At 36.9% G+C, this 24302-nt stretch overlaps 1 protein-coding gene across 3 annotated transcripts in view; it reads right to left on the bottom strand.

Moving 5' to 3' along the window:
- LOC150083673 (serine/threonine-protein phosphatase 2B catalytic subunit 2-like) overlaps nucleotides 1–18302 on the bottom strand; it is a 341700-nt gene extending 323398 nt beyond the window's left edge. For all 3 annotated transcript variants that reach the window (XM_090378116.1, XM_090378115.1, XM_090378114.1), the window contains exon 1: nucleotides 18134–18302. In XM_090378116.1, the coding sequence (XP_090234242.1) occupies nucleotides 18134–18182 (49 nt within the window). In that variant the 5' untranslated portion in view covers nucleotides 18183–18302. The remainder of the gene's footprint in view (nucleotides 1–18133) is intronic.
- Between the last annotated feature and the right edge of the window lie 6000 nt (nucleotides 18303–24302).

Below are 24302 nucleotides of genomic sequence, written 5' to 3' on the forward strand. Positions count from 1 at the left end.
CTCTTTACCACGCTGCAGCTGGTAGTTTCGGTTGACTAATTTTCCCTGACGCAATCTGTGGGTCTTGCTTTTGTCTAGACCAAATTCCATCCTAATATCCTTGCTGAATTCTTCGGTAATCTGGAGTAGTTGCTGAAGGTGCTTCTCAGTTCCTGCGTAGAGCTTGATGTCATCCATATACATCAGGTGGGTGAGGGTATACAGGATCTTCCTTCCTTCTTTGAGGTTATATCTGTACTTGCTACTGTTGAGCATGGTAGATAGCGGGTTAAATGCTAGACAGAACCACAATGGGCTCAGGGCATCTCCCTGAAAGATTCCTCTCCTGATGGGGATTGGCCTGGTTGCGATGTTTTCGACCTTAATGGTGGTACTCCATTTCGCCATCATTTCTCCTAGGAAGTTTGTCACTATCGGATTGACATTGTAGATTTTCAGTGCCTCTATTAGCCAGCTATGAGGCACAGATTCGAAGGCCTTGTGGTAATTGATGTAGGCTGCGTACATGTTGAGGCACTTCTTGTATGCTTGCTCCATAACCGCAGCATCTATGGTTAATTGCTCCTTGCACCCTTTGCTCAGCCGCTTGCATCCTTTCTACTGTTCGGCCAATATGCTCTGGCTCTCCAAGTGGTCTGTTATCTTCCTGGTTATGCAGCTGGTCAGGATCTTGTACATTGTTGGGAGGCAGGTAATTGGCCTATATTTTGCCGGTTTTCTTGTATCTTCATCTTTAGGCTTCAGATATGTGATTCCTTGAGTGAGAAACTTCGGGATTGTCTCTGGGTGCCTTATCATTTGGGTGAACCGCTCTGCCAGGTGCGTGTGTATGCAAGTGAGCTTCTTGTACCAGTAGTTGTGGACGTTATCTATTCCTGGAGTTCGTCAGTTGTGAGAGTTCTTGATCGTCTGTTTTACTTCTTCTTCCCGAATCTTCCATCCTCTCATTTCTTGTACGTCCTTGGTTTTCTTGCGTTCTAGTTCTATCCAGGTGGCTCAGCTGTTATGTTTTACTTCCCTGGTCCATATGTTTCCAAAATCCTCAATCGTCTTCTTCTCGGGTGATCCATTCCCTTATTTCGCATCTTCTCCGAGATTCCTATAGAAACCTCTTTGGTCTTCCTCGAAGATTCGGGTGTTTATTTTTCTCTTAGAGCTCTCTTTGTATCGGCGTAGTCTCTTGCTGAGTGTAAGGAGGTTCTGCTTCAATGTGTCCAAGTACTCTTCTATTCTCTGATTTTTGTCTCATATTTGCTATGGATGCTGTCTCTCTTGAGGATGCTCTTCACTTTTCCAATTAATTTCTTACTCCTATTGTCCCGTTGGTACTGGGTCAATTGGACTATCTTGACTCTTAATTTTTCTAACTTCTGCTGAAGTCTTCTTTCCCAAGCTGGTGGTTCCTTCTGTTTTCGGTTCTTCTGCTGCTGGTCTCTTGCTTCTCTTCTACTAATCCTCGTGGCTGCTACCGCAGCACCATACATGGCTGTGTGGATGGCCTCCAGTGCTGCACCATTGCTGTCGAAGTAATGCGGTATTATGTGCCAATTCAGGTGGTCTGTGATTCTCCACAAGGTCCTATTCAGCCTCTGCTTCGGTATCACATGAGTCTTTGTGCAGTCCATTCCTTCAAATTCTGTTAAGGCCTCCTTCCACTCATCCTTTATTCTGAATATCACGACTTCGTCTGTTTCCACTTCAGCTGCTGCGAGTTGTATTTCCTCCTGCTCTTCTGCCTCTGGTTTGACAGGGGTATGTTCTTCCTCCTCTGGTTCCATATTCTTTATCCGTTGAATGCTCATGTCGTGCTTGATTTTTTCCAAGATTACAGGGGCTATTGGGTTCTTCGTGACAATGGTCCTTCCCTGGACCGCTGTTCGGTGACCTGAATAGCATTAGCATTAGTAGAGGCATTTGATGCAAGAAAGCAAGCTTATGCAGCATCAGCCAAAAAAAAAGAAAAAAAAAAAACCACTTCGACTTCACCCCTCTGTTCGTTCAAAATACCTGTCCAGCTGAGCCTTAAACTTATTTAGGCTATCAACCTCCACTACAATGGATGGAAGTCTGTTCCACCAACCAACCACCCGCTGGCTAAAGGCAAATTTCCGCACGTCTATCCTACATCTGTCTTTCCTCAATTTGAATTTATGCCCTCTCAGGTGATTTTTCTGAGCTAGAGGAAGAATCCCATCAGCATTGAGCATGCTCAAACCATTCAAGGCTTTATACACCTCTATCAGATCACCTCACTGGTGCCTAGTCCCCAGACACTAATTTGCAAAACTTAAGCCTTTCTTCGTAGGAGCACCCCTTTGTTCCATTCACTAATCTTGTTGCCCTTCTCTGTACTCGTTCCAGCAGCTCTACATCCTTCTTGAAATGAGGCCTCCAGACCTGTATACAGTACTCTAGGTGTGGCCTGACCATTGCCTTATACACGGGAATAATCACCTCCTTATCCCTGCTGGAAAAATTCCTGTATATCATTGACAATACTCCATGAGCTACTCTTGCAGCCTGTCTGCACTACTCAGAGAACTTCATATCTGCCTGCACAACCACCCCCAAGTCCCTTTCATTCTCTACCATTGTCAGTGTAGTACCACAGAGTTGATACGTTGCTCTGGGGTTGCTGTTTCCCCATGTGTAGTACTTTACATTTATCAATATTAAACTTCATTTGCCACCTCTCAGCCCATCTGCTCAACCTTTCCAGATCCTGTTGCAGCAGCATAGTGTCAGTAGTGTCCTTGACAACCCTGCCAACCTTTGTATCGTCTGCAAACTTGGACATTAAGCTTGATATACCATCATCAATATCATTTATAAATACAGAAAACAATAATGGACCCAACACTGAGCCCTGAGGGACTCCACTAATAACATTAGTGGAGTCCCACCCCTTTATCCATAGCGGCAATTTGCCTCCAATGTCACACTGCTCCAATTTGTGTAGCAGTCTTCCATGTGCAACAGTATCAAAAGCCTTTCTAAGATCAAAGTATATAATATCAAAGTTATTCCCTGCATCCAGTTCTTTTGTGACTGCATCATAGTATCCAATCAAGTTGGTCAGGCAAGACTTCCCCTTAACAAAACCATGCTGTGTCCGAGCTATAAATGAAGTCTTGTCTAAATGATCCTGCACTGCTTCTTTAACCAGTGCCTCCATTAATTTTCCTGGAACATAAGTTAAGCTCACAGGTCTATAATTACTTGTGTCAGCCTTTGATCCTCCTTTGTGAATTGGGGTCACATTTGCACATTTCCAGTCTATGGGTACCTCCCCTGAGTCCAAGGAAGCTCTCATAATTATGGCTAAGGGTTTGCTTACTTCCTTTGCTGCCTCCTTTAATATAACTGGATAGATCCCATCCACCCCGGGTGCCTTTCTTGTGTTTATCTTCAACAGTTTCTCCTCCACTTTACTCCCAGTTATTTCAAGATTCTGTAGCTTACTGCTAGAGTTGAATATACCTCTGGCATTCCCCACGCTGAATAACTCCTCATGTGTGAATGTCGATGCAAAATATTCATTTAGTTTGTTAGCTACCTGAGCAGGATCATCAACAGTTGACCCATCAATATCAAGTGGACCAATCTGATTCATCCCCTTCCTTCTAGAGTTTACATAAGTAAAGAACTCTTTGCTGTTTTTCTTTGCATCCCTTGCCAAGGATTTCTCGTAATCTGCCTTCGCCTGCCTAACCTCCTTTGTAACTTGGTTGCATATCAACTTGTATCTATCATAGGCTTCTGTGTCATGTGTTAATTTGTAAGTATCCCATGCATTTTTCTTCTCTGCCATATGCCTCATTAGTTCATCTGACATCCATTTTGGCCTAAAACTTGAACAATATTTGTTCGGGAGGCAACTAGAGGGAGTAATACTCTTGATTTGATTATCAGCAGTGATTCTTCATGCATTAAGAATTTGCAGATAAATGAACCACTAGGTGGCAGTCATCACAGTGTGCTGAAGTGGGATTTACTCAAAGAGGTAACTACCATTAGGGGTAAAGGGAAGGGTTATTGCTTCCGTAAAGGCGACTACGATGGACTGAGACAGTATTTAAATTCTATACAGTGGGACCAACTGATGATGTTACCAACAGCAAATTCAAAATGGGAAGCATTCAAAGAACTTATCTTGGAAGCTACTAGGCTTTACATACCAACTAAGAAATATTGTTCAAGGTTTAGGCCAAAATGGATGTCAGATGAACTAATGAGGCATATGGCAGAGAAGAAAAATGCATGGGATACATACAAATTAACACATGACACAGAAGCCTATGATAGATACAAGTTGATATGCAACCAAGTTACCAAGGAGGTTAGGCAGATTACGAGAAATCCTTGGCAAGGGATGCAAAGAAAAACAGCAAAGAGTTCTTTACTTATGTAAACTCTAGAAGGAAGGGGATGAATCAGATTGGTCCACTTGATATTGATGGGTCAAGTGTTGATGATCCTGCTCAGGTAGTTAACAAACTAAATGAATATTTTGCATCGACATTCACACATGAGGAGTTATTCAGCGAGGGGAATGCCAGAGGTGTATTCAACTCTAGCAGTAAGCTACAGAATCTTGAAATAACTGGGAGTAAAGTGGAGGAGAAACTGTTGAAGATAAACACAAGAAAGGCACCCGGGGTGGATGGGATCTATCCAGTTATATTAAAGGAGGCAGCAAAGGAAGTAAGCAAACCCTTAGCCATAATTATGAGAGCTTCCTTGGACTCAGGGGAAGTACCCATAGACTGGAAATGTGCAAATGTGACCCCAATTCACAAAGGAGGATCAAAGGCTGACACAAGTAATTATAGACCTGTGAGCTTAACGTCTGTTCCAGGAAAATTAATGGAGGCACTGGTTAAAGAAGCACTGCAGGATCATTTAGACAAGACTTCAGTTATAGCTCAGACACAGCATGGTTTTGTTAAGGGGAAGTCTTGCCTGACCAACTTGATTGGATACTATGATGCAGTCACAAAAGAACTGGATGCAGGGAATAACTTTGATATTATATACTTTGATCTTAGAAAGGCTTTTGATACTGTTGCACATGGAAGACTACTACACAAATTGGAGCAGTGTGACATTGGAGGCAAATTGCTGCTATGGATAAAGGGGTGGTTGAGGGGGAGAAGACAGAGAGTGGTAATCAATGGACACTGCTCATCGTGGACTGATGTTATTAGTGGAGTCCCTCAGGGCTCAGTGTTGGGTCCATTATTGTTTTCTGTATTTATAAATGATATTGATGATGGTATATCGGGCTTAATGTCCAAGTTTGCAGACGATACAAAGGTTGGCAGGGTTGTCAAGGACACTACTGACACTATGCTGCTGCAACAGGATCTGGAAAGGTTGAGCAGATGGGCTGAGAGGTGGCAAATGAAGTTTAACATTGACAAATGTAAAGTACTACACATGGGAAACAGCAACCCCAGAGCAACGTATCAACTCTGTGGTACTACACTGACAGTGGTAGAGAATGAAAGGGACTTGGGGGTGGTTGTGCAGGCAGATATGAAGTTCTCTGAGCAGTGCAGACGGGCTGCAAGAGTAGCTCATGGAGTATTGTCAATGATATACAGGAATTTTTCCAGCAGGGATAAGGAGGTGATTATTCCATTGTATAAGGCGATGGTCAGGCCACACCTAGAGTACTGTATACAGGTCTGGAGGCCTCATTTCAAGAAGGATGTAGAGCTGCTGGAACGAGTACAGAGAAGGGCAACAAGATTAGTGAATGGAACAAAGGGGTGCTCTTACGAAGAAAGGCTTAAGTTTTGCAAATTACAGTGTCTGGAGACTAGGCACCAGCGAGGTGATCTGATAGAGGTGTATAAAGCCTTGAATGGTTTAAGCATGCTCAATGCTGATGGGATTCTTCCTCTAGCTCAGAAAAATCACCTGAGAGGGCATAAATTCAAATTGAGGAAAGACAGATGTAGGATAGACGTGCGGAAATTTGCCTTTAGCCAGCGGGTGGTTGGTTGGTGGAACAGACTTCCATCCCTTGTGGTGGAGGTTGATAGCCTAAATAAGTTTAAGGCTCAGCTGGACAGGTATTTTGAACGAACAGAGGGGTGAAGTGGAAGTGGTTTTTTTTTTTTTTTTTGGCTGATGCTGCATAAGCTTGCTTTCTTGCATCAAATGCCTCTACTAATGCTAATGCTAATGCTAATATTTCTTAGTTGGTATGTAAAGCCTAGTGGCTTCCAAGATAAGTTCTTTGAATGCTTCCCATTTTGAATTTGCTGTTGTTAACATCATCAGTTGGTCCCACTGTATAGAATTTAAATACTGTCTCAGTCCATTGTAGTCGCCTTTACGGGAGCAATAACCCTTCCCTTTACCCCTGATGGTAGTTACCTCTTTGAGTAAATCCCACTTCAGCACACTGTGATCACTGCCACCTAGTGGTTCATTTATCTGCAGATTCTTAATGCATGAAGAATCACTGCTGATAATCAAATCAAGAGTATTACTCCCTCTAGTTGCCTCCCGAACATGCTGATGTAGAAAACAATCATCCAATAAATCCACAAAAGCCCTGCTAGTGTGTGAGTGACCAGCCCCCAAATTCCAGTCAATATCTGGGAAATTGTTTACTTGTACCGCAATGGCTCCCAGCAGTCTGAAATATCATGCATCTTGTTTTTCAGCCTTCTGCTCATTCTAATAGAAGCAGTGCAAGAATCTCTTTCACCTCTGCCAGTGGCTACTGTCAATCTATTGGTCTTTGTCTCCCCCCAAGCTAGCAGTTTTCCGACCCACCTAACACTGCCTCGATAGCATCAGCAAATATTCTTGCACCCTTTCTATTTAAGTGTATCCCACCCCTGTAGAAGCAATCTCTCCTGTTGTTAACAAGTACAGTCCAGGCTGAAAAAAATTCTACCCCATGAGCCTTGCACAATCTTTCCAGGGCCGAATTGATCGACAAGGCTCTCATCATATACTCCCTCCTATCGTGTCTGGGCAGAATTGCAGACACTTTCAAATTCAACCCTAATTCTCGGCTTTTGTTCAACAGTGACCTGTACTTGTTAAGTAATTCTGCCGGTCTCCTACTCTTAATATTATTAGTGCCAACGTGTACAACTATATCACCTTTTGTGCCCTTAAAAGATGATATTCGCTCTACAACGTCAATCGTTCCGGGAATATCCGGGAATCGTTCCAGCCACTTGGTATATAGTCTCACCCTGTAAGTTGTCATATCAGTCTCCAGTTTTGTTATTTCATACTATGCTTGCACGATGTACGTATTCATTTCCATGCTCCACTTCATACTAAAAAATGAATAGCAAATGCTTAGAAAACTGTACTCACCTTGTATAAATCTGCAATAATTTTTTTGGTAGATGGTGGTTAAATTTAGGTTGGAAGAAGCATTAAAAAGAACTAAGGCGGGGAATAGGATGAAAATATTTTAAACAGATTTTAAAATGAATGCAAGGAAGTAGAAATGCAGATCTACAATCCTTGGTTGTCATAAAGAGGTTAAAAGACATAAATGAAATAAAAGAGAGAAGACTGGTGGTGCCAAACCTCTAAAATATTTTCACCCCATTCCCCGCCTTAGTTCTTTTTAATGCTTCTTCCAACTAAAATTTAACCACCATCTACCAAAAAAATGATTGCAGATTTATACAAGATGAGTACCGTTTTCTAAGCATTTGCTATTCATTTTTTAGTCAGATTTATTACGGTATTATAAGGTTACTATGATTTCACTATTGCTCCACTTCATGCATTGGCATTTTCTCCCTTCCTGGGTGGTCACTAGTGCAGTTGCGCAGAAAGCACTTCCAGTTGGTGGGGCTGGATGGTCTTGCTCTTCTCTTGTGGTAGCCATACGGGGGGACAGCACCACTCGCTCCACTATCTTCCTCGGAAGACAGTCTCCGATTTTTCGAACCAACCCCTCTGCCTAAGGCCTGAACGCGAGTTACTTTATCCTTCGCCACACTCGATGCAGTATGATTAATATTTCTCTGTGACATCATCCATTATTGCAGGTGGACCTGTTTAGCTTCGGCTTATGTCCAGTGGTAGTTCTCACAAGTGACGCCAGATGGTGCAACAATCTGCCTTAGCCGCCACTTCGACCTTGGGGTAGATAGGTCCCTTGGAGCAACTTTTATGATGTTTATTTATTTTATTAATTTTTTATTAATATTATTATTATACCAGTCTCCCAGCAAGATGGAACCGTGTTCGCTTCCGCCAAGGTGGTACTCGAACCCGGGTCCATCAGGCTGGTATTCCAGTGTCGTAATCACTGGGCCATAGCGCCCCTTATTATTATTATTATCCATATGCTGCAAGGAAGCCTGGGGCTTATGCTGCACCTGCCAAAAAAAAAATAAAAAATTAAAAAATACCGAGTTACCCTGAGAGAGAGAAGTAGTGGGGAATCACCAAGAAAGAGAAGAATGATGATATCCAGCTCAGGACCCTGGGTTTGCCAAGTCTATACTCACCAGATGCGAGCCCCTGGGGTTGTTTTCTACAGCAGCATGTTCGAGAGGCAAACAGAGGGAATAATATTCTTGATCTGATTATCGTTATTATTTGTTATTTGGTTTTTTTAGGAGCATTAGCAACTAAGGCCATATTGCTCCGGGGATATGCTGTGGTCATTCCCTGACCTTTCCACATCCTCTATATTTGGTGGTCACAGGCTCGAACCCCAGTCTAATCAAGAAGTGTGTGCAACACACTGCTGATCCTGCCCACCTGGCTACGGAGGCGTTGATCTGATTATCAGTAGTGATTCTTCATGCATTAAGAATCTGCAGATAAAGGAACCACTAGGTGGCAGTGATCAGTGTGCTGAAGTGGAATTTACTCAAGGAGATAACTACTATCAGGGATAAAGGGAAGGATTTTTGCTTTCGTAAAGGTGACTATGGTAGTCTGAGACGGTATTTAAATTCTATACAGCGGGCCCAACTGATGATGTTACCAAAAGCAAATTCAAAATGGGAAGCATTCAAAGAATTAATCTTGGAAGCTACTAGGCTTTTCATACCAACTAAGAAATACTGTTCAAGGTTTAGGCCTAAATGGATGTCAGGTGAACTAATGAGACAAGTGGCAAAGAACAAAAATGCATGGGATATATATAAATTAACAGGTGACACAGAAGCCCATAGTAGATAAAAGGTGATCTGTAATGAAATCACAAAGGATGTTAGGCAGGAAAAGGCAGATTACGAGAAATCTTTGGCAAAAGGATGCAAAGAAAAACAGCAGAGTTCTTTATTTATGTAAACTCAAGAAGGAAAGGGAAGAATCAGATTGGTCCACTTGATATTGATGGTTCAAGTGTTGATGATCCTGCTCAAGTAGCTAACAAACTGAATGGGTATTTTGCATCTACATTTACACATGAGGAGTTTACACATGAGGAATTTACACATTCAGGGAGGGGAATGCCAGAGGTTTATTAAACTCTAAGTCTGTCAACTAAATGATTTTCTTATAACTGAAGGCAAAATGGAGGAGAAATTTTTGAGGTTAAACGTAAGACAGGCACCTGGGATCTGTCTAGTTATATTAAAGGAGGCAGCAAAGGAAGTAAGCAAACCCTCATCCAAAATTATGATAGCTTCCTTGGACTCAGGGGAGATTCCCATGGACTGGAGATGTGAAAATGTGACCCGAATTCATAAAGGAGAATCAAAGGGCGACATAAGTAATTACAGACCTGTTAGTTTAACTTCTGTTCCGAAGAAATTAATGGAGACACTGGTTAAAGAAGCACTGCAGGATCATCTAGACAAGACTTCAGTTATAGTTCAGACACAGCATGGGTCTGTTAAGGGGAAGTCTTGTCTGACCAATCTGATTGGATACTACGATGTGGTCACAAAGGAATGGATGCAAAGAATAATTCTGATATCATATCCTTGGATCTTAAGAAGGCTTTTGATTCTGTTGCACATGGAAGACTGCTGCACAAATCGGAGCAGTGTGGCATTGGAGGCAAATTGCTGCTATGGATAAAGGGACAGTTGAATGGGAGAAGACAGAGAGTGGTAATCAATGGACACTACTCTTTCTGAACAATTGTTATTAGTGTAGTCCTCTAGGGTTCAGTGTTGGGTCCATTGTTGTTTTCTGTATTCATTAATGATATTGAAAAAAGGTATATCGGGCTTAATGTCTAAATTTGCAGACGACACAAAGGTTGGCAACCCTGCCAACCTTTGTGTTGGGGGCACATTATAGCCTTAGTCGCTAATGCGCCAATAAAACCAAAGCAGCAACAACAACAACAACACCTTTGTGTTGGCAGGGTTGCCAACACAAATGACAGTACACTATTCTAACAGGATCTAGAGCAGATGGGCTGAGAGGTGGCAACTGAAGTTTAACATTGACAAAAGTAAAGTACAGGAATACCTCACACAGCGCAGTTTCGAACAGCGTGGGTTTTGCTATACCTCGGTTTACAATTTGAAAAAAAATTAACTGCATTACGTACCAATACATTTGATATGTATGTATGTATGTATTATAATACCAGCACATAGGCCAATGCATTATGGATTCAAGGCCATTCTGACTGTTGTCGAAACTCCCATTATATACGGACTCTGCTAGCATCCATACATTAGTAAACACTAGATTTCGAGTGGTGAGGTTGTTGATTGTGCGTAAGCTGTACAAATAATTTTTGCTGTGTATTTTTATTAAAGATTAATTTTTAAAAACGTTACACCTTTATACACAAATATGAGTGGAAAGAAGAAATGTAATGGTGCTGAGTGTTCTTCTAGATCCAAACATCGAACGAGGTATGAAAGTAAGGCAGGCGTTGCAAAATGACATTCGATATTATAAAGAGATGTATGCAGATAAAAAGAAGAAAAAACTGTGCAAACTAAGCTGATCAGTTATTTTTCAAAATAAAAATACGGTACACACTTCACTTATATTCTTTTGGTATGTACATACTGCAATAAAAATCATTTCTACTGTACTTACTAGTATTTTTCATTTTAGTTTCTTTTTTTGCAAGAACTTCGTGTGCATCAATTTATAGTAAACAAACACCTACATATTTTTGCAACTCGACCCATATAATCAAATTGTTAGAACGCATTACATTAAAATACATACTAATAATACCTCGATCATCAAGGTTTCGCATAGCATGGTATTTTTTTGGCACGAATTATCCGCACTATGCGAGGTATTCCTGTACTGCATATGGGTAATAGTAATCCCAGAGTAACATATCAAATGTGTGGAACTACACTGAGAGTGGTAGAGAATGAAAAGGACCTGGGGTAATTGTGCAGACTGATATGAAGTTTTCTGAGCAGTGCAGACAGTCTGCAAAAGGTGCTTTGTCAATGATATACAGGAACTTTTCTAGCAGGGAAAAGGATGTGATTATCCCCTTGTATAAGGCAATGGTCAGGCCACACCTTGAGTACTGTATGCAGGTCTGGAGGCCGCATTTTAGGAAGGATGTAGAGTTGCTGGAACGAGTATAGAGAAGGGAAACAAGATTAGTGAATGGAACAAAGGGTTGCTCTTACAAAGAAAAGCTTAAGTTTTGCAAATTCAATCAGATCACCTGCAAGGTGATCCGAATGAAGTGTATAAGGCCTTAAATGGTTTGAGCATGCTCAATGCTGATAGGATTCTTCCTCTTGCCCAGATTAATTCTCTGAGGGGACATAAATTCAAATTGAGAAAATACACTTGTAGAATAGATGTGCAGAAGTTTGTCTTCAGCGAGCGGGTGGTTGATTGCTGGAACAAACTTCCATCTGTCATTGTAGAAGTTGACAGCTTAAATAAGTTCAAGGCAGAACTATACAAACGTTTAGAGTGAATGGATGGGTGAAATAGGAAGGGTTTTTTTTTTTTTTTTTTTTTGTTGATGCTAAATAAGCTTGCTTTCTTGCATCATATGCTTCTACTAATGACAATGCTAAAAACGTGTCTACACGGTTAAAGGGCTATGACTATTTGAATTTTATAAAAAGACTATAGTTTTGAATAATGAAAAATAACAATAACAAAATAAAAAATAAGTAGAATGTTTATCCATAATAGTCAATAGTTTATTCATACAATTGTCTACTTATTCGTAGTTTGTAACTTTTTTTTTTACCATTCAACACTCTAAAGCCATTTTTTAAAATTCAAACAGCCATAGTGCTATAACTGTTCAGAATCAAATAAGCATATGAACATTTTTTTTAGCCAATTTGTCCCACAGAACTACCCCTACAATTTTGCATGTGTAATTTAAAAACACCCTATACATCCAGCATTTTTTATAAGAGAATTACATTTATATAGTCTATATTTTATAATTGAACTTGGTAATTATTTTCATTTATTGAATATAAATGTTTGTGCACTTACTACATTTGATTTTCAATCATTCTGCTTTGACTAAATACCAAGGCCAAGTACTCTCTACAAAGGCTTGGGCTTATGCAATTTACAGACTATTATTACAATTATTAGTTTACTATTAGCTTCTAACAGGGTGGCCTCTATTAGCAAACATGCGAAATTATAAATAATGTATTTTTCCTACACAAGTATCCAAATAGTGAATAGGTGTAAAACTTCCATTTACACACAACCATTATGTATGCCTTTAACACCTACAGCAAGGCTGTGTTTGCCTTACATAGTATAATACTATCAGTGCCAAGTATTCAGCTTCAGTCAGAGAAGAACGATCCCCACAGTCAAAAATCATGCAATAGATTGTACAAATTTTATTTGATTTCAACTATTTCAGTGAAATATCTCCTTGTAATACTATAGTAAATGTTATTTGTAAAGACAATGCAGATATGCAAAAAATATTTTTACTTACTAATTGGTTATAGATAAATGGGTAAACAAAAATAATTTACTATTATACAATTAAACCACCTTGTGAGTCTTTTACAGTGGATTTTACAAGAGGTTAGTTTAATTAACATAGTGCCAGTCATGAAAGTAACCTTTTAAAATATCCGTTGTGCATTAATTGTTAATTAATGATTTAAAATCTGAATTTTTTTCTACCTTCCTAAACACAGTCAAACTTGTATTTGAGATGTTATGGAAATGAAAAATTGTTTACTTGGAGTTAAAAATTTCAATAACCAATCACATCCCATGCAACTATTTGCCTTTTGCTTTAATGTGCTAGTTTTGCCTTCAAAACATCTCATAAAGAACACATATGTGTACATACATAAGTGCACATATTAAACTTTTCACTCTTAGCAGTTTCTGAATTAGAAAATGGAAGTGACTTATTAGTTCCATGTTTATATTTTGACTTAACTTTGTTTTTTTCTTTTTCAGCAGAATTAAAGGTTTTTTTGTTTTTTTTAAATGTGTAAAAAACACAGAATTTTTTAAATATTAAATTTTTTTATTAATTATTTGCCTGTGTGTAATTAAAAAAATTACACACAGGCTCTCAAAGCTTTATAAAGAAAAAATAAATAAATACTGGTATACTGCATAGCAGAATTAAAAATACCAAAAACTTTTTCCAGAAATAAAAACTAAGTCAGACACTTGTCTGGTTCTGCATAACTGCTGCTGGATTAACAATTTGATAACTTACACTGACTTTATGTTAAGATCAAAGGATAAAAATATACAACACACTTATAGAAAAACATATCCCTATGCTCTGAAAGTTTGTAGAAAATGTGAGTAATGTGTTCATAGTGGAAATATCAAGTCAAATAATTCAAATAACAGATTAAAAAAGACCGCACCTCACAAATTTTTTTCAGGAAAAAATACAGTTTTTACTGAAACTAGATGAAATGTTTTTTTAATCCCGCATGTCTTTCTCCACGAAACTGGTTATATAATTTTTTCTTCATGAACACTATATAACAGAGGGAGACTGAATTATTGACAGAACTCAAAATTTTTTTTTTTCACTGTAAATGAATCTGAACAGTAAATTGGCATGGAAACAATGCACTTAATATAGAGAAATATACATGTATTCAAATCCAAACAGAATGATCTGGCAATGTAAAATGCTTACATAAATGGGTTTAAACTTTACCTGTGAAAATGCTACTGTAAGGGACTGATCTGATATCCTAACACAGTTGTTCTCAACCTTTATTTAGCTGCAGGCTCTCAAACATATCACTACTATTTGGATTTAGGAACCATCAAGTTTATCAATATTTCTTAAAACTTTGAATTGAAAAACTATAATTTTTAAAATAATTCTGACAATTTTTCAACTCATAGCTTAAATTTTGGGTTTTGAACATCATAAAATTTCTTTGTATGAAATTTCTACAGGAATTCTCAAGCACCTTGAAGGTTTGTAGAAAAACCGAAGGAAAATGCTGAGGCAGCTCACATTTATTAATAGATTAAATGTTTCTAATCTATTTAGCTTGTGCACAACAGTACATGCATATCAGCAAGTCATTCAACTCAATTAAAAAGCATATATATTTCACTTACCTTGTAATTACAATTTGGAGATCAAAATCAGTTTGAGAATTTTCTTGCATGACAGCCGTTCATATTAAAAAGATTCATACAGTAAATAAAACAGAATTTTTCCAGATTTTTTTATGCAGGAGGAAAACCCAATTGACATGAAATATTGATACACACAATTGCAGAGTTCTCAATGTTGCACTAAATGTTTGTGTTGGCTGAATCAAGGTATAAAAGAATAACGAATCTTAGCCAAAGAAAGGATGTACATATTTATTAAAATATAAATTTTTATTCTGTGATCTTAAGAAAAAGTCAATGCAAGTGTTGAACTTTAATAAACCTGTAAAATCCACTGGCCAAATCCCACAAAAAAATTAAAGGGTGGTAATCCACATTAAAATCAATATTAATCTATATTTAATATTTATTCTGCAGTACGCATTGCCATAATAATAACCATAATGATTGATAATAAACTATATTTAAAAGAATGCCTTACTTATGCAAAAATAACCTCATTGAACCTAAATAAACATTACGTTAAAATGTCACATTTAAAAGAAACTTAACGTGACAATTTTCCAACTGGGTTAAATTTTAATAAACTAGTAATAATCTAATTACTATAATTATAAAATGTAAATCCGTTTATATTTTTAACATATTGGAAATGAATTATACTATATATTACAGTTTATATTTCAGAAGAAATTAGATTCTATATGAATGCAATTTCCAAGCATGATACCATAAACTGCTCCAGAAGACAGGAAGGAACTTATGTTTCCTTTTTTTTTTTTTTTTTTTTTTTGTTAGCGCATCGGCTTCTGTGGCCATAATGCACCTTCCAAAGGTTTTTGTATTTTACTCTGATCCAAGCCCAAGGTGGGATTCGAACCCATGACCTTTGAGTTGCCAGGCAGGCACTTTACCCACCTGGCTAGCCCAGTCGGTCTTATGTTTCCTGATATTACAGTTTTGTCATTTGTTGATCATGCATAACGTTACAAATCGACTATTTACAAGTTTCAGGAAGATCTCTTGACACTAATTATGAATTATTACTTTCAAAGCTTTCCTACTATCGAATTATTCATTATTTTAATAAAAATAATTAAAAATCCACTGTTTCCATTTTTTTTTCAAGACTGGAAACAAAGCTTTATTTATTTTTAAACAAAGACTATGAAGTATATCCAAATATGGATATGCCTTGTGATATTTTTTATAACTGCTGTTATTCTTAGTTATATATGATTCTATTCATAGCTTATCCTATAAAAACACATGGATGCTAAATTATCATTATAAAACTTATGTTTTGAAGATTGTCATTTTAAATAAAGTAGTCAAAAATTTTATAAGTAGAAAAATAAATAACTCTTTAAAGAGTTATTTAGTTAGTTATTTATCACTACAACAAAAAAATAGAATAAATAACGGAATATGTATATATTTATTTGCAGGTTCCTCAACTAAAGATATATCATAAATCTAGTCACCACACTTAGAACTTCATCAGGCTGGTAGGCAGGCACATGGTAATAGAAGATTTGCAAACTGTCAGTTTAAAAACACTTGGCATAAATGACTCAATTATTAAGGGCATACTTAAAAATAAGTGATAAAGAATAATAACTGATTATAACCCAGAACTAGAAAAATTTCAGAATATTGCAAAAGAACCTTTTTAGAATTTCAACACATCTAATTAAATATCTGCATACTTAATCAGATCTACTGGAACTATAAAATCTAGCCTTGTAAATATAAATAAATAATAATAAACCTGTAGAAAAATTAAGAGCATTAAAATCAGACTACATGACACATCTAACAAGTAAAATTCTTCAAAGAGAAAAGAATTCATTTGAGCCTGAGCTATAAACAAAAAATATTATTGGAAAAATATATTGTGGTAATTCTTGAACTAAAATAAAATTAAACTGTCCAAAGTAAATATCAACATTTGTATATATACTAAAAACAAAACAAAATTACTTTAGCAAGTAATCAGCTTGAACTGTAAATGGAACTAATGTGAGCATTTACAGCACATTAGAAAGTTAGATTAATAATACTCATAATGTAAAATAAGTTAAAATAACATACCAAACTAATAGAAAATAATCATTATTAGTAGTAATAATGCCAAAATAAATTACAAAAGGGATACGTTTTGCAATGAGATTTATGTAAAGCACTTTAGTGCTCGCAATGTGATGTATCAAATAATGATCAATGATGAAAGATTTTCATATAATGATGTAATTATAATTTGGTAATTGCAAACATTATGCTCTAAACATATTTTAAAGTCTTATTCAATGTGAATGATGATTATTATTCAGGTAATTCTTTCCAGTGTGGGCAAGGGAGTAGGAAGTCCTAAGTGTTATGCATCCCATAGTTTAAAACTAGAATATCACAAAAATATAACCTATAATAACATTCTTATGAATGTTATCAGTGTAATACACCTGTTGAATTTTCATCTTTAATTATTAAATGTAAAAAAAATGAAACTATAAATATAAACACTGATAACAAAAATTAAATTTTATTTCGAAAAGTGCGTAAGGAACTGTACTGGGGGCCCTTGGCATTTTAACCAATTTCGGTCCGTAGCCAAAAATGAGTTGGACACCTCTGCATGGAAGGGATAATAAGTGATAATACCGGAAAGATTTAGTTTCTTCATTCATAAAGTCACTGGTCATTCATAAATCTTTAAAATGAGCTACGCTACTCTAATAGATAATTATTTATATCAGCCAACATCCCACGTACTGTTATGGAGTTATACTGAGACTGGTAATAAATGTTTCCATTGTTGTACATATCCGCATTCATTGCTTTTCGATTTCTAACATGAGGAAATTCCGCAACGTTTAATATTTTAATAAAGAATATTCCCAAAAACATGAAGGAAAAAAAAAAAAAAAAAAACAGCATTACTTGCTTAAGGTGTTATACTGAGATATGTAAATAAATTGCTACATTGTTTGCTCTTCGATTTCTAACCTAACGTGAAGCAATGCTGCCAAAGTAATATTTACCAAAGCATATTCTCACAAGCACGAAAAAATTACATTAAAAATGAAACTTTAGTCACTTGTATTTCTAATGTTTGATTCCTACCATTTATATTCATTTAACGATCTAGTCACTGTAACTTATATTTGTAAATATCATAAAGATGTTTAAATGCCCGCTTAAATGTCAATTTTCAAAAATAGGTTTGTTTGTTTATGTATCAAGGTTTCACATATAACTACTCGAACGATGAAGAAATCAAAACCGAAAACCAGGTTTCCATATAATACCACCAAGAAGCTGAAACATGTATAGTGAATAATGGAATGAGCAAACAGCTGATTTTTAATTAGGCTTAAGGGCGGCGTTTCAAGGGATGTTTGCATCCACCTTCTCCTTCAAAAGATGCTGCCTCCGGGTGGTCCGCTGGGTATCATTATACAATCCACTGCCTTTTAGACTTCTGATTTAATTTATCTTACAGCTTTTAATAAAATAAACTTTAGATTACGCGCTAATATCACTTAACCGTCACCATAAAGATGGCGATTCTGATAGCTTGATATTGCTATGATACTTTAGCAGCCACCATACCTAACATGGAGGAACTTACTTTTGACGACACGATCCGTCGTTGACACTTTTGTATTATTCGCAGACATTTTTTTAGTCTTAGTTATTTATTTTATAAGACACATCCACTGATGAAATATTTCTAAACGCAGATCAAAGCGGATGTAATACAACACCACGAAAACCACAAATGGCGTAAACAAATTTCTCCTAGCATTCTGCATTGCGCATGATTTTACGCGCAGAACCTTTAATCCAATCGTGACTGCCATGCCTGAAGTCTGAGATAACCTCGAAGGATATGAAACAGTGTCATCGATTGGGGGTGTTCATCTTTTCCTTTCAGCATCTGTTAGGAAATACCTAAACAGCAGGAATAATGAACAAAATCGAGAGTACGGTACCCGTTTTTTATATTCATTTAACTACCGCTAAACCAGTGTTTCTAGTTTTGGAAGGAAACTACATGTAACACTACAAAAATTAAAATTATGCAAGGAAAAAAGCTTGTGTCGTAAAAATATTTTAATAACATCTTATATTAAAACCAAAAAACTAAATATGGCAATAACGAATTCAAAATTACCAATAATTTAATTAATAAACAATTAATAATGCGCTGCTGATATATATCAACTACCTCATAAAGAGTTGTATAAGATACGCAGAAGGAGGGGGGGACGAAAAAATATATATATTAAAATTATTAGAGGGGCAGTTGCATGAGCAGGAGTTTCGGTACATCATATCTGTAAATTGCATGCTTTCCATGTTCAGTCTGGATGATTTTCGGACACATACTCTACTGCTACATATAACAAAGTATTAATAGCATGTAAAACAAATACCACATCTGGTGAGTATGGGCTTGGCACACCCATGGTCCTGAGCTGGATATCATCATTCTTCTCTTTCTTGGTGATTCCCCTCCCTCTCTCTCTCTCAGGGTAATTCAGAATTTTTTTTTTTTTTTTTTTTTTGCCCGGTGCAGCATAAGCCTCTGGGTTCCTTGCACCATATAACTAATAATAATAATAATAATAAACATGTACTAAGCATCCAGGTTATTAGCCACACCAACCTAATAGGAGTAGCACCTTTTTCAGCCCTCAGAGTAGTAGTAGAAGCAGTAGCAGGGTTTTAGGAACATCAGCGACTAAGGTCATATTGCTCCGTGTATATTGTCTGTAAATTACGTGTGTTCTGAGGCCGATTTTCTGTTTGTTGTACTAAAAACTTGAGTTTCCGGGAAAGAAAAAAAAAAAAAACATTCTACCCTCGCTTGAGACCAACTCAGGTTGTGAAAAAGACCCATAAAAATTCCTTCCGTCATCATCAGGACTCAGATCTTTTCCATTTGATGTGGGGCAGAATGGCAATCCTACCAACTGTGCTACCCAAGACGGCCTCAGCCCTCAGAGCAAGCTCACATTATCAGCGTATGGACCCCATGAGGTGCCCAAAGCATTCCATACGAACTGGCTCAAGCGCACTAGAACGCCTCTCACAGCTCTATCGGATTACACAGCGTCGGATCACTCGACGACCAGCTAGTTTCGCCTTATTATTATTAGCCATATGGTGCAAGGCTTATGCTTGAGGCTTATGCTGCACCAGCCAAAAAAAATTCTGAATAACCCCAAGAGAGAGAGAGAGAGAAGTAGAAGGGAATCACCAAGAAAAAGACGAATGATGAAATCCAGCTGAAGACCCTGGGTGTGCCAAGCCCATACTCACTAGATGTGAGCCCGTGAGGTTCCCGAAGATAGTCAATTGGATTAAAATCCAGTGGTTAAGCAGGCCAATGAAGTATGGTAAAGTCACTCTCGTGTTCCTGAAATCACTAATGAACGATGTGCTTTGTAAAGTGGAGCATTATCCTACTGGAGTGGAATAATATGCTCGAAATGGAAAATATTTCACAAAACAGTAAGCTCGTCAGGACAAAAGGTATAGAATCGGTCCGCGAACACGCACACACTTCTATTGGCATAACGCTCTCTATCTTGTGAATTCAACCGACCATGTTGTTGTTCCCCAGAGTATAAATTCGACCCCAGGGTTGAATTTATACTCTGGGGGTATGGGCTTTGGCACGCCTGGTGAGTATGATCTTTGGCACACCAGGGTCCTGAGCTGGATATCATCATTCTTCTCTTTCTTGGTGATTCCCTTCTACTTCTCTCTCTCTCTTACTCAGGGTAACTCGGGAATTTTTTTTTTTTTTTTGGCTGGTGCAGCATAAGCATCACGCTTCCTTGCACCATATAGCTAATAATAATAATAATAAAACAGAAAATTATTTTAGGCCTCCGTAGCCAAGCGCGAGGGTGCATAGGTCCACGCGCTTTGACTGAGCGTGGTTCATGCCACGTGACTATTTATACGGTAGAATGTTTTCGTATTTTCTCTACCTTGTGAACTCTTCTGACCTTATGCGGTCGTCCAGTAGTATAAATAGAAAGTCTATGCATGCATTTGCAACTGGAATATGTTTGTGAACATTATAAGATTATTCTTTGTGAACAAATAGTTTCTGTAGTAATAGTTCCAATAATTTTCTGGTGGTTTTGAGATTTTCAAAATGATATACAATTTTTCTAGGGAATGTGGCGCTCGAGTGCCCATCGCAATTGGCACACCCTCAAAAATAATTATATATTTTGCTCAGGGCCGCATTTACAATAAGGCGCAAGCTGGAGGGGGCCTCACTCTCCACGGGACCTCACTTTAAAATCTAACTCCTCACAAATAACTATATAAAAAACAGTCTAGTTATAGTTGCAAAATAAAATACTTATTTTTAAATATTAAATTCATAATATAAAAACTAGAGTCCCTGAAAAATTTGTGAGGCATCCCGCCTCAATTTCAAATATTGTTTTATCGTATGGCCGTAACCAATCGAAGTTAACCGTCGTTCGTACGCACGCGTAACGACTCAGAGTTTAGTTACCATTAGTATTTAGTCAGTATTTGTATAGCAGTATACGAGTACATATACCTAATTATATGGTTAAAGTAGCTGTTAGAGTCAGTAAGAATATATTTTTCAATAAATTTATTATTGTTATTTTAACAAAACTAAGATTTTTTTTGTACAGAAAAATATATTTTTTCTCTTTTTATATTTTGTAGCTTTTAACGTAATTATTTTTAATTTGAATTGGCTTCATGATCTTTTCGTGTAATTTTTATAGTGAGTACTAAATTCTTGAGTTTTTAGATCTATACTTATTTCTTTAAAATTGTATGTAATAGTAATATATGTAAAAGTAATTATATGTAACATATAAAGAAATAAATATAGATCTAAAACTCAAGAATTTAGTACTCATTATACAAATTATTTTTAATAAATATTTATTTCGCTTTTAATAGTATAACACTCTTAACGATGCCAAGAAAGTTTAAATCCGGAGCTAATAAAAGAAAACGTCAGGGAAAGGACAAAACAACTAAATAGTCAAAAGGGGCAATTTTGTTTTTCTTACGTCCTTCTGAAAAAGAAAAATTTCATAGAACTGAAGATGTACCTCAAATTACTCGAAATGAAAGTGAAACATTGTTATCAGTATCAGGAGACGAAACTGAAAATCAAAATAATGTGCACAACATAGAAAAAGTAATAGAAGTAAATGAAACAAATCAACAGAATTTTGAAGAAAATTTTCAGTGGGTGTCTGTACTTCCCAGAAAGCAAATTATCTCTTATCCTACTGATATATAGCCGTGTGGCCAATTAGTATTGATGAAAAATTTATCGAGCATATTTTAATAAATATGACACAGAACGTTGGTAAAATCGAAAATTAAAAAAAATAATAATACACAGAATGCAATAGAATATATCAGAAATGTAAATGAATCACATTTTTACTGTAAAAAGACGAATGGTACAAAGGAGAACCGAGAGTGGCTAATTTTTTTAAGAAGCGAGCAAATCAATTTACTGTTTTGTTTGCAAATTGTTTTCTAAGCCAACTAAAAACTTAATTAAGGGTTTTAATGATTGCAGAAATATAACGCAAACCTTATGTGATCACGAGCGTTCTACTGAGCACATACAAGCGACGTAGTAGTAGTAGTAATAGTGGCATGTGATGCAAGAAAGCAAGTGTATGAGCTTATGCAGCATCAGCCAAAAAAAAAAAAAAAAAAAAAAAAAATTACAAAACATTTCCCTCCAAATGTTCGCCCAGCCCCTCCTTAAATTTATTCAACCTATCAACCTCCACAACGACAGATGTAAGCTTGTTCCAGCAATTAACCACCCGCTGGCTAAAGGCAAATTTCCGCACATCTATTCAACATCCGTCTTTCCTCAATTTGAATTTATGCCCCCTTAGTTTCGTAATTTGAACAAGTTGAAGAATCCTATCAGAATTCAGCATGCTCAACCCATTCAAGGCCTTATAAACCTCAATCAGATCACCGCGCAGGTGCCTAGTCTCCAGCCACTGCAATTTGCAGCACTTAAGCCTCTCCTGGTAAGAGGATCCCTTCATTCCCCTCACCAATCTTGTTGCCCTTTTCTGTACACGCTCAGGCAAATCTACATTCTTCCTAAAATGAGGCCTCCAGACCTGTACGCAGTACTCAAGGCGTGGCCTGACCATTGCCTTATAAAGAGGGATAATCACCTCCTTTTCCCTGCTAGCAAAATTCCTGTAAATCATTGACAAAACCCCCTGACCTGCCCTGGCAGCCTGTCTGCATTGCTCAAAAAATTACATATCTGACTGCACAATTACTCCCAGGTCTTTTTCATTTTCTACCACCTTAAGTGTAGTACCACACAGTTGGTACGTTTCTCTGGGGTTACTTCTACTCATTGCATTTGCCAATGTTAAACTTCAGTTGCCACTTCTCAGCACATCTGCCCAAATTTTCTAGATCCTGTTGTAGTAGCACACTGTCATTAACAACCCTTCCAACCATTGTATCATCTGCAAATGTCGACACTAAGCCTGATATACCTTCATCAATATCATTGATGAAGGTATATAAATATATTTTATATATATTTATACCTTCATCAATATCATTGATGAAGGTATAAATATACAAAATAAATATATATAAAATATACAAAATAAATATACAAAACAACAATGGACCCAACACCGAACCCTGTGGAACTCCACTAATAACATCAGTCCACGAAGAGCAGCACCCATTGATTACCACCCTCTGTCTTCTCCCACTCAACCATCCTTTTATCCATTGTAGCAACTTACCCTTAATACCATTCTGCTCCAACAGTGTCAAAAGCTTTCCTGAAAGGAACTGAAATTTTTTGCATCCAGTTCCTTTGTAACCACATCATAATAGCCAATCAAATTTGTCAGACAAGACTTACCCTTAATAAACCCATGCTGTGTCTGAATTATTGCTGCAGGTCTTGCAGTGACTCCATTATTTTACCCGGAACAGAAGTTAATCTAACTTGTCTGTAATTACTCGTGTCACACTTCGATCCCCCTTTTCCGATATGTGTACATATCGCAAAAGAAAGTCAAGTTCTTCAAATAATCATATTGATTCTGAATTGATGAAACAAATACAATCTGAAGAAAATTATTGCAGAGAGGTTTTAAAAAGAATAATAGCTACCGTTCAGTTACTGAGTAAATTGGAACTATCGTTTAGAGGCAATACAAATGATATTTTTTCTCATTCTGTAACTTATTCTCATTCAATAACTTATTATTTAAGTGAATTTGATGATTTTTTAAAACATCACATTAAAATATACGCCAACTGTGGTTCTGGCAGATCAAATTATCTTTCTTACCACATTTTTGATGAATTCATAGAGTTAATAGCTAATAAATCAAGAGAAATATTAATATCAGAAATAAGGAAGCTGCTTATTTTTCAATAATACTCGACTCAACACCAGACGTTGCCCATATTGACCAACTAGCTATTATAATTAGGTTCGTTACAGCAAATTCTGATATTACAGAAACATTTATTGGATTCATCAGTATTACACAACATAATTCATTATATTTAGAAGAGGTAGTATTAAAAAAATTAGAAGAATTATCTTTGGATATAAAAATGTGCAGAGGGTAAAGCTATGATAACGCTACCAATATGAAAGGTTTAGAATACAGATTTACAAGCTAGGCTGAAAAAACATAGTTCCTCTGCACATTACATACCATGCTTTAGTTATTCTTTAAATTTAATTGGCAACT

This window comes from Mastigoproctus giganteus, chromosome 7 (genome assembly GCF_048544385.1).
Source record: "Mastigoproctus giganteus isolate SK-2022 chromosome 7, ASM4854438v1, whole genome shotgun sequence".
In the NCBI taxonomy this organism is placed as follows: domain Eukaryota; kingdom Metazoa; phylum Arthropoda; class Arachnida; order Uropygi; family Thelyphonidae; genus Mastigoproctus; species Mastigoproctus giganteus.